Genomic DNA, 14,221 nt, shown 5'->3' on the forward strand with positions numbered 1-14,221 from the left:
GATGAGAGTTTGGTAAATAAAATTATTGAATACCGTAAAATACTTCCTTGGTATGTTGGGGATCGTCTGCCAATACAATTGTGCCCACATAGTCTAAGAATCCTGGGGTATGTGAATGCATTTTTAGTGTTTTTTTAAGAACAGGATGTTTGACTCGGGAATGCTTTTGACAGTGCTTCAAGAATGTGTTCTTCTGTGATTACTGAACTGACTAAGCCTGGTTTCCAATGGTTTTATGTCTCTGCAGCTCCTCAGCCCCTGCAGACCTTGGTTTTCCTTGGTTTGCTATAATTCTACACCCACTGTTGTATTTCCCCCGGTAGTTTCTCCACTCTGTAATGCAGTGAATCCCAAGCTCCTGTCCTTGCAGGAGCCCTGCTTGTATGTGCTGTCTAGCTGGTTGCTCAACATAGCCAGCTGTGGTTTGGGGCATGGACACCTGAACTGAGTATGCCTTAAATGCACTTTATTTCAGTATTTGAGGTACTGGTACTGCAGCTTTTGCTTGTGTATTCCAGAAACTCGAAAGAGTGCCTGTGGCGTCGTGTACACGGTGAAGAAGCCTCGCAAAGTTGAGGAGGAAGAAACAGCAGTGCCAGCCTGCAAAAAAGCTAAGACTCAAGCTTGAGGACTGAACAAGTTGTCAACAGAAGCCTCCATCTCTTCTTTACCCAGGGTTGAGTCTTCCTCCAACCTCCAGCCAACCTAATTTTTCGCTTACTACCTTGCTTTGCCTGCAGAAGAATTACTCTTCCAGCATTCAAGTGAGGAAAACTGTGTGAATGAGACTGTGAATAGTATTCACCACATCTGAAAGGTCATGCTGGGCTTCTGGCCAAGGGCAGGAGACTGATTCTTCACCCTCCCTTAGGTGTCCTGGAGTTAATGCAAACTCAACAGAACATTTCTAATGTGGAAATTTTCACTTGTACACGTGCATTCCTTTTTTATTAAAAACATGTCTAAGAACACATGCCTTCATAGTCTAGCTCTTCTGGTTTCCCAGGTTTTAAACATATCTCTGTACAACTGCAAGCCAGTAGATGAAGTTTACTTTCAAGTGGCCTGTGAAGAAGAATAATAATACATTTTTTTAAAATTGCTTGCTATTCAGTTTTTCAATCAGTGGGTATAATGAAGATCCCAGGATTTGTCAGTTCCTAAGAGGTATCTTGGATTTGGTTACAGTGGGAGTAACTGACCTGACTTGCCACATGCATATCCCCAAAGGCCATCTGTGTCCTCAGAACTTAAAATCAAACTGTACCATTAGTTGTTTGGCAGAGGTGGGAAGGAAGAGCCTGAGGTTACACAGAACGAGTGCTCAGCAGGGGACGTTGCAGTGTAGGAGCTGTCTCACCTAGGCCTGAGCAGCCTCCACCTCACATCACCATTTTCTTCTTCACTTCCTGCTCTGGAACTGTTATCTATGCACGTGGTCATTTTGCTGCCTCTTGCATTTCTGTTTTCGTTCCTTTTAATGTCTCAGTAAACCGATCTGGCTGCCAAAAAAACAATCAAACAGATATAACCAGCAGAGCATTTTCAGAGCTCTTCCAAATGTTGACTGAAGGTTATTCCTTTCATTAAATGAATATAAAAATCATATACACTACACTGTACTGAGATACTGTTCAGCCATTTTTACTGTGATTGTTCTCTACTGGTACCTAACAGCAAGTTGAAAAGTAGAAATTGTAACATGTAAAACACACTGCAGAAATCTGACAATGGGTCATTTCTGAGCTCTTGGAAACTGGACTGGGCAGAATACATGAAGTTCTCATAGATTTAACAGTTCTATATAATGCTGGTCTAAGTCACAACAGCTTTTGCTTCATTCAACAAATATGAAATATGTTTCCTGTATGTTATTACTTGTTGACTTTGTGACTTGAGTCCATTTTATTATAGGTATTGGGAATTTTTTATATATGTGTGTGTATATGTATATATATATATGCATAATGTAGTTTGTCATTTATGGACTTACGTCTAAAAGGGTGCTCTAACCAGAGAAGAAGCAAAATGTGTTTGGTGCAGTTTTCTGAATGACACATTAGTCCTGCCTTGGCCAGAGAATAACCTACCTTGGGCTTGATATAAGTTCTTTGGTAAATAACATGTGAAAGGAGGCTTTGAATGCTTGAGATCCTTCTTGCTACTTGTTTGACTTTTAAAATTTAACTCTTCATCATTGCCCTTTATTAGATACATGCTTCAGGAGCTGATTGAAAAGTTTCTTCTCCCCCAGTTTCCTGAAGCACATTGGTGTGGCCACTTGGGTGCCTGAATGATTGAACTGCTGCTGGTTAGGTAATGAACAGACTGAGTTAGCCAGCACTGATGTCATTTCTGTTCCTGCCAGTCTTGCTGCCAGTGTCCAGGCAATTGGGCAGGAACAAGCAGGGAGGTCATGGCTTGCAGTGAAGGGCAGCAGGTGGAGGTGAGCTGTAGTTTCTGTGGAGAAGGATGTGTGCACAAATCAGGCCTGTGGCTGGCAAGGTGGCACTCGTGAGTTATGGTCCCTTGGGTGAGAAAAGTGTCATCTCTCTGAAGCTGTTGTCCTCAGCCTTACTCTAGGAGAGCTGCCTGCAGACACAATAGGTGGTTCTTCTGCTTGCTCTTCTGGGTTTTGTTCAAATTCACTCCAAAACTGGCATTCCAGGAAAAGCTATTCATTGCTGCCTACTTCCAACTCCACCTCAGGATAGTGCCCAGGACATTGCTTTGGCTAGACACTAAAGCCAGCTGGCACAGGTTGGTGAAGCAGTGTGAGAGCCTATGGCATATTTGTCTGTCAGGCCACCCAATGGATAATCAGGAATTCAACTGAATGCAGCATCTAAATACCCCTCAACTCTCCCACCTGGAGTGCTGTGTCCAGCTGTGGAGTCCTCAGCAGAGGAAGAACATGAAGCTGTTGGAGTGTGTCCAAAGAGGGCCACAAAGATGGGAAGAAGGGTGAAGCACTTCTGTGTGGAAGTGCTGAGAGAGCTGGGGTTGTTCAGCTTGGAGAACAGAAGGCTCCAGCATCACCTTACTGGGGTTAAAGGGGGCTTATAAGAAAGATTACTCCAGAATATTCATCACAGCCTGTTGTGATAGGACAAAAGATAATGGGTTTAAACTAAAAAAGGATGGATTTAGTTAGGATACAAGAAAGAAGTCTTTTACTTGGGTAAATGAGGGTGGTGAAACACCAGCACAGGTTGCCCAGAGAGGTGGTAAATATCCTATCCCTGGAAACATTCAAGGCCAGGTGGGACAGGGCTCTGAGCAACCTGATCGTGTTGAAAAGGTCCATGCTCATTGCAGAGGGGTTGGAATAGATGAGCTTTAAAGGTCTCTTCCAGCCCAAACTGTTCTGTGATTCTATGAAATGGGACATCATGCTCTGGCTGGCAGCCTTGAAGCTTGTCCTGCTTCTGCTAAAGCAAAGGGAGAAGTGTCTGCCTTTCCTAACAGAACTTGGCATCTCTCTTGGCTTGGATAACTGGAGCTGTCTCATGCTCCACATAGTAGTGACTAACTAAGAGATGATATTTTTTAAATCAAACTCAGTAAAGGAACTGTAACTTTCTTTTACTAGCTAGTTGAAATACTGTCTTTCTGCTTTCACATGTGCCTCCAGTTAACAAAATAAGTGAGATGGGGTTTATCTAACAGTGGCAGGGAGGTAGCGCAAGGGATGGCTGCTCTTGGCAGCTGAGACTTCTAAGTTTTTAAGAATTTTGCAGCAGACACCATGTGAACTTCCTTTAAAGAGAGATAAAATTACCCCATGCATGCTCACCACTCCATCATCCACTCCAGCAAGTAAAAAGAACCACTCAGTTAATTTAATCTGAAATGGATCAGTTCAAAATGTACAGAAAAAGCAGTACAAATTTACAAATATACATCATCTGATTTTGCATTCTTCTATCATCATGCTTTGGTAGTAGTCTAGTTTTTAAAAAATTCACTTCCCTGATACAGTCTCCTCTCACCTTCACAACATTATATCTGAATCCTTCAGTCCAAAGGGGTACATGGTGATTGGAGCTCTGTCCTCGAGCTCGTTATCAACCATGATTGCCAAACCCTGTGTAAACACCATTACTCAACTGCTTCATTAAATCCACTTGGCACCTCAGTATACCTCCTTCCAGTGCTCTTCCACATTCCACCACTCAATTCACAGGTTATTTTTGCAGTGAGACAAGGCAACAGTTGCAAGTATTTGCTATTTAGAGCTATTGGAAGGCTTGAGAAAAGTTGCTACTATAGCTGAAAATTCTGCCATTTAAGACCAAAGGATTTATGTTGCTGGCAAAAATTGTGTTTAGACCAATTGCACCTATAAAAAAAGCTTAAATAATGAACATAATTAAAAATTACTTTTAAATAAATAAATAATAAATATAAATAAATAAAGCGATTTTAGAGCTAGTGGAATTTCAACACTCAACCTGTCTTTTAAAATAATTTCTGTGCAGGTTTCTTGCAGTTTTCAGTGAAGGCACCTTAAATAATCCAGTGCCATAAATATTTTCAATAGATGTTCAAGGACATTTTCATCCAGGTTTGTGGGAAGTATTTAAAAGCAGCAAAAAGAGCGTGGTCTGGTTTCTCTCTTCAGAATTTACCTAGATGGGCACTCTTTTTGGAATTGTCTTTCAGGCTGTTGAATATCTCTTTGGTGCCATTCTGCCACTGAAGAACAAGATCCATAGGGGTTTTCCCTTCCTGGTTAAAAGAAATAGAAGAATATTTAATTTCATCCAGTGATGGCCAAGTCCTTGTTCTTTCCTTGTTCAGTGCATCTGCATGATGTGAATCCCTTCCGCACACACAGGCTTAGACTTATTTTTGCACCCCTGGGGTCAGAGTACTCCTGCTCTACAGATCTAGTCCCATTCCTGGTCAGACCCATGATGAAAACTGCCTGGGTTTCAGTGGGTTTAAGCAAATGCTGTGACCAGCAGAACATGCAGGTGTTCCTTTAGTTTTAATTTGAAGTGATTAAAAATATATTTAGGTGCCATCTCAGTAAGACACTCTTCCATTTAATGCAGAATTCAGATAAGAATTTAATTACAGCATGAGCCACAGGAATTAAGTAGGACCAACTTTTGTGTGCAGACAACATCTGAGAGGGCAAGTCTCTGGCCTTTGGGGCTGTGCCTTCCATAATTGTTATACTCTGATGAGGGATAATGCCAGGAGCGGCCACACTTCAGGGAGGTGGGCAGAGAGTAGGGAGTACAGAGTGCTCCAGTGACTGTTTTCCTCGTCACCTGGGGTTTTGATTGATTGTGAGTCAAAAACACTGACTGACAATGGTAAAACCTGTGCTACTGCTGCTAGGTTTGGATTTGGGACAAAAGGTCTGTCAGGTGCTGTATTGTAATAAGTGGTCACTTAATAAGCCTGAGCAATGCTGCAGTGGCTCTGAGCACAGCCAGGTGTGGGACTTCTCTCTGCTCAGCCACAGGGATTTGCTGGCCAGCAGAAAGGCTAATAGCCAGTCTGCCAGCTGTGGGGCTGGGGCTGGCCCTCAGCTGTGGGCTTAACAAAAAGATTTCTCTTACAAGCTAAGACCCTTGTTGTCTCAGTGGTGGTTGAAGCCCAGGAGTTGTGCAGAGTAAGTGTCCTGTCTCTTGCATCTTTTCATGATATGAGTAAGTAAAATAAATAATGAAAAGGTGTTATGTTATCTAAGTAGGAGATAGTGGGTTCTGGTTTTAAAAAAGGTACTGGGTTTCCCTGACCTCCCCCAAGTTACCCTTTCCCTGTCTCAGCTCTGCTTTAATTAGCTCTGAAGTGTTCTAATTAACCCTGTTCAAAATAGTCTCTCCCGGTCTTGAAACTTTGCTCTGGTGGGAAACTTATTTTAAAGCATTTTAAAATTACTTGGATTTTGTGCTATTACTTACGCAGTTCTTTAGAGTCAGATCTGCTCCGTGCAGGATCAGAAGCCGGATGATTTTGTAGCGGTTCAGCCTCACGGCGTCGTGCATTGGCGTGTCCCCTTCCTGGAGAGACAGAGCGCAGCGTCAGGGCCGGCGCTGCCCGGCCCGCTGGGGCTGCTCCCCGGCCCTGCTGGGGCTGCTCCCCGGCCCTGCTGGGGCTGCTCCCCGGCCCTGCTGGGGCTGCTCCCCGGCCCTGCTGGGGCTGCTCCCCGGCCCCGCTGGGGGTGCTCCCCGGCCGGGCAGCTCTGGGTGCTGGCGGAGGGGCAGGGGACAGCTGCCGGTCCTTACCCTGTCCCTGGCGTTGAGGTCTGCCTCGCAGGCGATGAGGTGCTCCCCGCAGTCGTAGCGACCTGTTCGCACAGCCACGTGCAAGGGCGTGCTGAGCAGCTGCGGGTCAGGGCAGGAGATGGTCAGTGCCATGGAACAGGTGAAAGCTGCTTCAAAAACAGCTGCCAGAAGTTGCCTACTGGGAGCATGGTCAGCTTTTTGTCTCCAGTTTAAAAAGCTGCAGAGTTCCAGCAGCACGTACCTTGTCTCTTGCATTTATGTTTATCCCTTTGTCCAGTAAGAATTTCAGAACGTCCAGATTTCCACCCCGACATGCCCAGTGCAGAGCTGTAGAATGAAGCTTTAATAGGAAAAGGAAATTAAAAGTATTTTAATACATCATTATATTAAAAACACTATTTTAATCAAATTGCTAAATTAATCCAAATTAATTTTGTGTGATTTAACCTAGAGCACTTCACTATGATCACACAGTGATCACAGTTTCTAGTAAAAAAAAAATTGTTTCTAGTAACAGCTTTTCTTATTTTGCCCTAATTTCTGCAGTACTGTGAATTCCTCACTCTTCACATTCATTGCATATTATTCCTAAAGACAGAGATCTTGGCAATGCTGCTGTGAGAGAGGATGTGTTTTGTTTATTCCTTGAGTTTAGAAGTTACCTTTAGGCAGGTCTGTGGCTGGTATGTGCTAGTTAATATTTTTTATTTAATGCCTTTAGGATTCTAAAATGCATAGAAAATTAAACTCAAGGGAAAGAATAGTTCTCTTTAAAAAAACAAATCCCCAAGTTATGCAAGTACACAAAGTGAATTAAAACCCCTCTCCTCTACAAGGTTCAGCATCTCTGCCCTGAGCTGTGCTGGGAGGAGTCCCTCGATGCTCGCACTCTGCCTGTCATTCCTCCTCTTCCTCACCCTCTGTGAGCCCCTCTAACTTAGCGAGGGGGAGCAAGGCTGGCAGTGCCAACTGCTCAGCCAAGGGAAAAGGGCAGAGGAGCACAGGAACAGCTGCAGGACCCCCTGTGGGCAGCATTGCAGAGGAGCAGGGGGCTCTCCCGGGCGCAGCCGTGAAATCCTGGTGCTCCTGCTGCCCCTGGGGACCTGCGTGGGACAGCGCTGGCAGCACCCGCCGGCAGGCTGGGCTGGGAGCCTGACCTCAGCTCTCCTACCCTGCCCCAGGCTTTCCTGCTTGTGGCACTCTGCTGGACAGCCCTTCTCTGTTTTCCAACAACCATTTTGGCACAGGGAGGCAGACACTCCCTGCTGAAACCTCTTCTCAACAATGTTATTTTAAGGATAAACTTCAAGGGCATTGCAAGGCCTTTTAGTACTCCTCCTCTCTAAGAAGCACTTCTATAAATGGTTCTCCTGGCACCTATAAAACAATGAGCAGCTTTTGGAAAGAGGTGTGAGTGGATGTGCATACCATGTCTTTCTGTTCAAGCTGGGCTCCAGCTTCCACCAGCTTCTTCACCACCTCCAGATGTCCTTCAGAGCATGCCCTGTGCAGCGCAGTGCGTTTGTACTGGCAATTGAAGCAGGGCAAAGTTAGATATTACATATGGCACAAAATATCTTTAAATCTTTTCTCCCGTCCTCCCTAAGATGATGGCAAATACACACTCCATGCTGATTCCTTTTAAAGAGCTTTTGAGACCTGAAATCTGCTAAATTTTAACAGCAACCTAATAGCTGAGAGCTGCCTACACAGCATTTTAAAGGATGAGAGAAGTATCTGCAGTATGGCATCCAGATTTAAAATTATGCCTGTTGAGTTCCCCATCCAACATGCTACACTGTGTCTTGAAACTCATGCATCATGGAGTAAGAGGGAAGCCACTTACTTCTGTTGTTCTGCAGAACAATTTCTTATCTCTTTTTTCATAGCATTGGAAGATCACCTTTTACAGAAAATCAGGTTCTCCTGGGCACCAACAGCCTTCTTTTAAATATAAAGACTCTTTTGAGGTAATATGATTTTGAAGGGTCTCAGTGGCCACTAGAAAACTTGATGTACTTAACTTCCAGCATTTATTTACTTTGCCCCACCCCTTTTTGCCTCTCATGAGGGTGGAATCTACAAAACTTTATGGTAAAAGTTAGTTTTGTTCTCTTCTGTAGCAGGCTTTGCATTAGCAAGAAGACTGTACCTTATCACAGACATTTGGATCCCCTTTGTCTGACAGGTATTTTTCAATTACTGGCAACTTATTCTCCAGTGCAGCTTTGAAGAATGTGGGAATATCCACAGGTCCTGTCTGAAGGAAAGAATACAGAGAACATAAATGTGTGTGGCACAAACCCCCATTAATACTTTCCCAGAATAAGCTACTTTGAAGTAACTTACAATAACTTCTGGTTCAGGTTTCTTTAAAATAGGCACTTTCACTTTCTTGCATCTTTTCTTCTTCTTCAGCTCAATAATTTTTTCAAGATCCTCCAAATTTTCAAGTTTTGACCTGGCCTCTAATTTCTTCTTCTTCAGCTGGAACAAATCAGGGAAAGTAGCAAGTTGAGCTGTGTGACCACCTCTCACGTTCAGAGTGGCAGGACAGCAATGTGATACTATTCAGCTGAATTCAACTGAGACTGGATGAACTTTGAAATAGTTTGTTTGGGTTTTTTTTGTTTTTTTTTTCAGATAGGACTAATTGACCATTACAATAAGTTGCTAACTATGTGAGAAATTCTCTTCTGGCACAACAATTTTAAAAATCTCATGTGCAGCTTATGAAAGCTGGAAAGCTCCTGAAGTTTCAACTGACTTCCACCAAGTGATTTTTTTTTTTTTAATGATGCAGCTCCTAAATTATTGGAATTTAATTATCTTTGCTTAAAAACATACCCTCAAGAGAAGAACAAGGTCTAGAATGATCTTAGCATTTCAGTCCCCAAGTGTTTGTACATTCTGGGAAACCACAAAGAATATCCTCAGTGTCCTTGACGGGGAAGTTCAATAAATGTTTAAGACTTCTCCAGACCTGCTTGTAAAAAGCATCTGGGCATGAAGCGAGTGTGGAGCACTGCTGACACCAAGGGCAGATATGTTGTCTGAACTGAGGTGTCCCACGAGGTGTCCTTGGCTTCAGGAAATTCACAAACAGGGACTAACTCAGGCTGAACACAGATGACAAATTCTGTCCCAGGGTGTGATTAAGGTGAATACACTGGTATATGGTATATAGTTTTGTCAACTGAGCTCTTATTCAAGTTATTCCCACCTCTTCTTTTTGTTGTTCTCTGTATTTGTGGTTTGGTCTACAGGTCACTGGCATAGTGGAAAATAATTATGCTGACTGTGGATAACTGGAAACCCACTAAGTTCTTAGGAACCTGCTTTGAAGGAATAAAAAACCAAAAAAAAAACAAACCAAAAAAAAAAAAAAAAACAAACAAACAAAAAAACAAAACAAAACAAAAAAAAACAAAAACAAAAAAACAAAAACCACCATATTATAGTTACTGTGAAGGTCTCTGTTGAAGTTTAATAAGTAGTTTTTATTCTAATGTTTCTGAGACTGACTTTCTCACTCTTCATGTTTTAGAACAAAGTCTTATTTCCTCTGCTACTTAAACTTTATAATTTCCAAAACACTTTACATTTTTAGGCCAGTTCATTGCTTATTCACAAAAGAAAAAAAAAATATTATAGTTACTGTGTTATTGGGGGAAAAAAACCATCTGTTCTTAAGGACCTAGGGAGAATTGTCGTGCTCCAGGAATTGAAATTGGTACTTTTCTGTAGACCAGTATGAGTTTCATTAGTTCTTCCCAAATGTGCTAGTAAATGTAATGCCTTGTTTTCATAAAAAGAACATTTTCATGTTAATTAAGGCTTCTGGCTTCAGAAATGCACTCTAGCATCTTCTGTGGGTTAGTTATTTTTGGTAGCAGTCATTAGGTGTGCAAGCTGCAGGTGTCTCCTGGCTCTGGTTGCTCCCCCCACTGACAGCCAGCAGCAGCTGTCCCTGGGCACAGGAACTCTCAGCGTTTCAGGCACACAGGGTAGGGGTGGTTTAGGTTCTGCCTCAAAGTGTCACTGCCTGCACCCACAGGCTACACAGGTGTGCAGAGCTCTGTGGTCTGCAGTGGACTTTATACCAGCCCCCCTTCGTGGTGGTGTCCCAAGGGTTTTACTAGCTCACCATGCATTTCTAACTTAGAGAAAGGCAGAACTTCAAGGACTGCAGCAGGAAATTCATACATGATGATAAAATTCCAAGCAGAAAACTCAAGAGCCTACCTCTGCTTCTAGTTTTTTATCCTTCTCATAAGCCAGATCACCTCGGGTCAACGAGTGCTCAGGGACTGTCTTTAGGTCCTCCTGCTTCTCTAACCTTACAGCAGCTTCATACTCTCCATTTTTGAAGTCCTCAGGGAGGAAGCTGCCAGTCTCTTTATCATCCACCTTCTTCCCAGTCACCTGTAAATGCAAACATGATATAATACAATCAGTGGATTTTTGACTGCAGTAGCCACTGGCTGGAAACATGGATTGCCTCTAGGGCTCTCTCATTCCTGCCCTCTCTCAGTGTGTGACAGCCAGGACAGGCCATTCTGCCTGTGCCTGCCTTAGCTGGGGATGCAGCTGCCTGGGGCTCATCTCCCATGCAGTTAAATCAGGCTGCTGAGGGATTTCAAGGCTGGTTTTATCCGTTGCTGTCAGTACCAAAGTCCCATTCATAGTAGAATGGCAGAAGCTTTGTGGTGCTGTGCAGCAGCACAGCTTTCAATAGTTTTCAGAAATATTTCTGATGCCCAGTTAAGTGTGTATGAAGAGATAACTTGCTAAACTTAGTAGAGGCAGATGTGTATTTTGAGAGTGGTTCATGTGGCCTAGACTGCCTTTCTGTTTGATTACCTTGTAAAATTCTATTTGTTATAGAGTCTAATGCAGAAGAAACTGTGAGAACCTTGCCAAAGAATTTAAGACAGCATTAACTACTTAGGCAGTTGTATCTTAAGAAAACCATCTGGGAAAATCAGTGTTTTACTGAATCATTCATGTTTTCCCAGTTTCTCCATCAGATCAGACATTCTTAGTCTGAATCCTGCAGTGGAATGTCCCATTAGTCGTGGTCTAGACCTAATTTTTCAAAGACTTTTACATCATGAACAGCAGTGGCTGTAGGAACTGTTAGTTTATTATTAGAAAACAATACTATTATTAAGCTGCTAATATAGTGTTATAAAATACTGTAGTTTCTAAGCAGTAATATGTTATTATATAGGAATTACTTAGTGTGATCATAACATTACTGGCTTCTAAAAATATATATGAATTAAAATCAAGGACAGAGTCAAATAAGTAGCTAAATTTCGGTTGATCTTTTCCTGGTGAATTGTGCTGTGATGCCAAATCCAAACAGCTGTATAGTTGTATCTGTGGTAAGATCCTTTCCCAAGGAAAACTTACAATGAAAATATAATAATATATCAAACAGTATCTAAGGGTTTTCACCTAGAGCATAGCAGTGCTGGTAACCTGCTAAATCAGCGATCCACAAAGGTCCTCTCTCTCTGCCAGTGACAGTCTAGAAAATAATTCATTGTGAGTAAATGAAAGAAGGTTGCACCTACCAGCTCTTCTACTTTCATCATCATCGTCATATTTGCTGTGACCCAAGGCTCCTGTGCTCCTGTGTGGCTGAAACCTCCCAGGGCTGGGGCCAGCTCTGCAGGGGCCACCACGCTCACGGCACTTATATATCTTTGGGAGAACTGGGCTTGAATGAGATAATCTTCCAACCTGGGAATCCAAGTATGCCCCTTGTGCTTGCCAGCTGAGAGGTGGCTCACGCTCATTCCAGACACGTTAACGAGCCAGATCTGGTGTCCAGGCAGCGAGGGGCGTCAGCTGGGCCAGGAGGGGTGAGAGCCCCACAGCCGCGCCACACCATGGGAATCAGAACGAAATGTGAGCTCGTCATTCCTGTGGCAATGACTGCACTGCTCAGCAATGCGAGCCATTCTGTGCTCCCAGTGCCCACTAGGACAGCTGTCTGTTGATGCAGCATTATAACTTCATCTTCTTCTTTCTTTTTTTTTTTAATTGACATTCAGATGACTGTAAGACACTGGAAAGGTTAAATGACTTATGTACAGTCTTTATAGCAATATCTTCCTGATAAATGGATTATTACCTCTAAAGTCTCACAAAGCCATTATTTTCATTGCTATTTATTCTTGGATGATAAACACTTTTAGGGGAAAGGCTTTTTCTCATCATGATGACAGTCTTCTATATTTGTTGGAAGGAATTCTCTGAAGGGATTACTATACCAGAATGATGTCTCTGGTGCTAAAAGGGCCTATGACATGATGAGTTACAATCAGTGTAAGATATCAAAACAGTAAGACTTGCATTTTTTTGGACCCTTGTCAATGATTATTAGACAAATATTATGTTTCTGTAAAAGAAAAGAAAAGGGGAAAACTTAATACTGTTTTCTCAATATTTTGGATATGAGATATGAGAGAATAGAGGCCCAGAAATGATTTGTTTATTTTTTTTAGGATAAGATGAGATGAGATACACACAAATATATATAGATTATGTGTGTGTTTTGAGGGAAAAGAGCTATCGAATCCTTTGGGAAAGCTTTTCTTGTGCTATGAATCAGAGTTGTCTGGAATCAGGAGAATGATCACCAGCAGAAGGCAGTTTTATAGGAGGAAGACACACTAATCTTTGCATTCAAAGAGTGTGGGTAAATGCCAAGACACACCAGTTCTGTGACAGTGCAATGCCTGGAGGTCCTGCCTGGTGAGGCACGCAGGTCACCTGGCTGAAATGAATACAGCAGCTCAGGTGCTTCAAGTACGACATGTACGCCAGTGCTTCACCAAATCCGGACCTATCTCGGGTGTTGTTTATACCTCAGCATCATTAGCATGCTGCATTCCTGACATTGACCTTTCAAGGTGTCTCTCCTCTGAACTATCCCCCAGTAATCCGAGCACATCCAAACTTGTCTTCTAGTGCCCATCATACCTATGCCCTCCCTTTCCCTGAAATGAAGCTGGACATCAGGTGGTTCCTTTACCACTCAGAATATATATGACATTAGAGAATGAGTCCCAGAACTAAAATAGAGTATGTGCTAGTAACACAACCTTTCAGAACATTTTTTTCTAAACTTAAGTACAGCAACGCTATCATTCCCCCCCTAGTGGTATGTTCTGAATCACACTGCCAGGCTTTTTTTCACTGCAGTTTTTTACTCCTGCTAAATGTCTCTGTGACAAGAGGCAGCTCAGGCGTTTTCTTGCGTTCTAACAGCTTACCTCAGTCTATTCAGTTCTCTGATTTTTATTTGGGAGATTGTCTTGAAATCTACAACCTAATAGGATGGCTGCATAGAATGCTTCTAGTTTAGTGAAAACAGATCACAGCAGAGACCTGATGCAGAAAGACAAATGTAGAGGTTTGCCTTTAGAACAAAAACTGTTTAAGGAACTGTGGACTTCCTCTGGACTAGTTTTTTTGAAGCTTACTTTTCCCTTTTTTTGCTTTCCCTCTTTTGTTTTTTTTAACCAGCTTGATATATAAAACTGACTCAGCAAAACCTAATGTGGAAGTTCAAAGGAGATAGATCTTCCTCTGCAAATGGTACATAAATCAAGAGCTAGAGTAGTTTTACAGGAAATCTCAGTGCTTTGAGGGGAAACAGAAACCAATTCTCATGAGTGCTACCGAAACACCACAGTTTATTCATCTTTAAAGCATCCCATCCATGATGACTAAAATAATAATAATAAAAAATAGAATATTCCTTGATTATCCCAGGTTTTCTATTTTGAAATCGTGGCACCCAGAAACCCACTTTAACCAAAGGCTGGGGTCTACATTAACCTAACAGTAAATGCTTTTAAGCTATATGTCATGTAAACAAAGGCAACACGATTGAAATAGCAGAAATGCACCAGTTTGTATCAGCTAAGACTCTTGGCTTATCACTATTGCTTAATATT

General features: G+C 42.4%; 2 protein-coding genes across 2 annotated transcripts in view; one reads left to right on the plus strand and one right to left on the minus strand.

The window, feature by feature from the left end:
- RPP30 (ribonuclease P/MRP subunit p30) overlaps positions 1 to 4,090 on the plus strand; it is a 20,203-nt gene extending 16,113 nt beyond the window's left edge. The window contains exon 11 of the mRNA XM_041415665.1: positions 519 to 4,090. Coding sequence (XP_041271599.1) covers positions 519 to 628 — 110 coding nt within the window. The 3' untranslated portion in view covers positions 629 to 4,090. The remainder of the gene's footprint in view (positions 1 to 518) is intronic.
- On the minus strand, positions 3,821 to 11,979 carry ANKRD1 (ankyrin repeat domain 1). Its single transcript, XM_041415664.1, has 9 exons — positions 11,828 to 11,979; positions 10,491 to 10,670; positions 8,595 to 8,732; positions 8,398 to 8,505; positions 7,674 to 7,772; positions 6,487 to 6,585; positions 6,246 to 6,344; positions 5,922 to 6,020; positions 3,821 to 4,731 (listed from the first exon to the last, which is right to left on the minus strand). Exons 1-9 carry the CDS (start codon positions 11,855 to 11,857, stop codon positions 4,621 to 4,623), a joined length of 963 nt encoding a protein of 320 aa, XP_041271598.1. The 5' UTR covers positions 11,858 to 11,979; the 3' UTR covers positions 3,821 to 4,620.
- Between the last annotated feature and the right edge of the window lie 2,242 nt (positions 11,980 to 14,221).

The sequence above is a fragment of the Onychostruthus taczanowskii genome, unplaced genomic scaffold, assembly GCF_017590055.1.
Source record: "Onychostruthus taczanowskii isolate IOZ18803 unplaced genomic scaffold, ASM1759005v1 scaffold5, whole genome shotgun sequence".
Taxonomy (NCBI): Eukaryota; Metazoa; Chordata; class Aves; order Passeriformes; family Passeridae; genus Onychostruthus; species Onychostruthus taczanowskii.

Coding starts and splice junctions, on each gene's coding strand:
- ANKRD1 (XM_041415664.1), bottom strand. CDS start 11,857: ATGACGATGATGATGAAAGTAGAAGAGCTG. Junction 6,586..7,673: donor AGCTTGAACAGAAAGACATG/GTATGCACATCC, acceptor TTCCTATTAAAG/CTTCATTCTACAGCTCTGCA. Junction 6,345..6,486: donor ACATAAATGCAAGAGACAAG/GTACGTGCTGCT, acceptor CCTGACCCGCAG/CTGCTCAGCACGCCCTTGCA.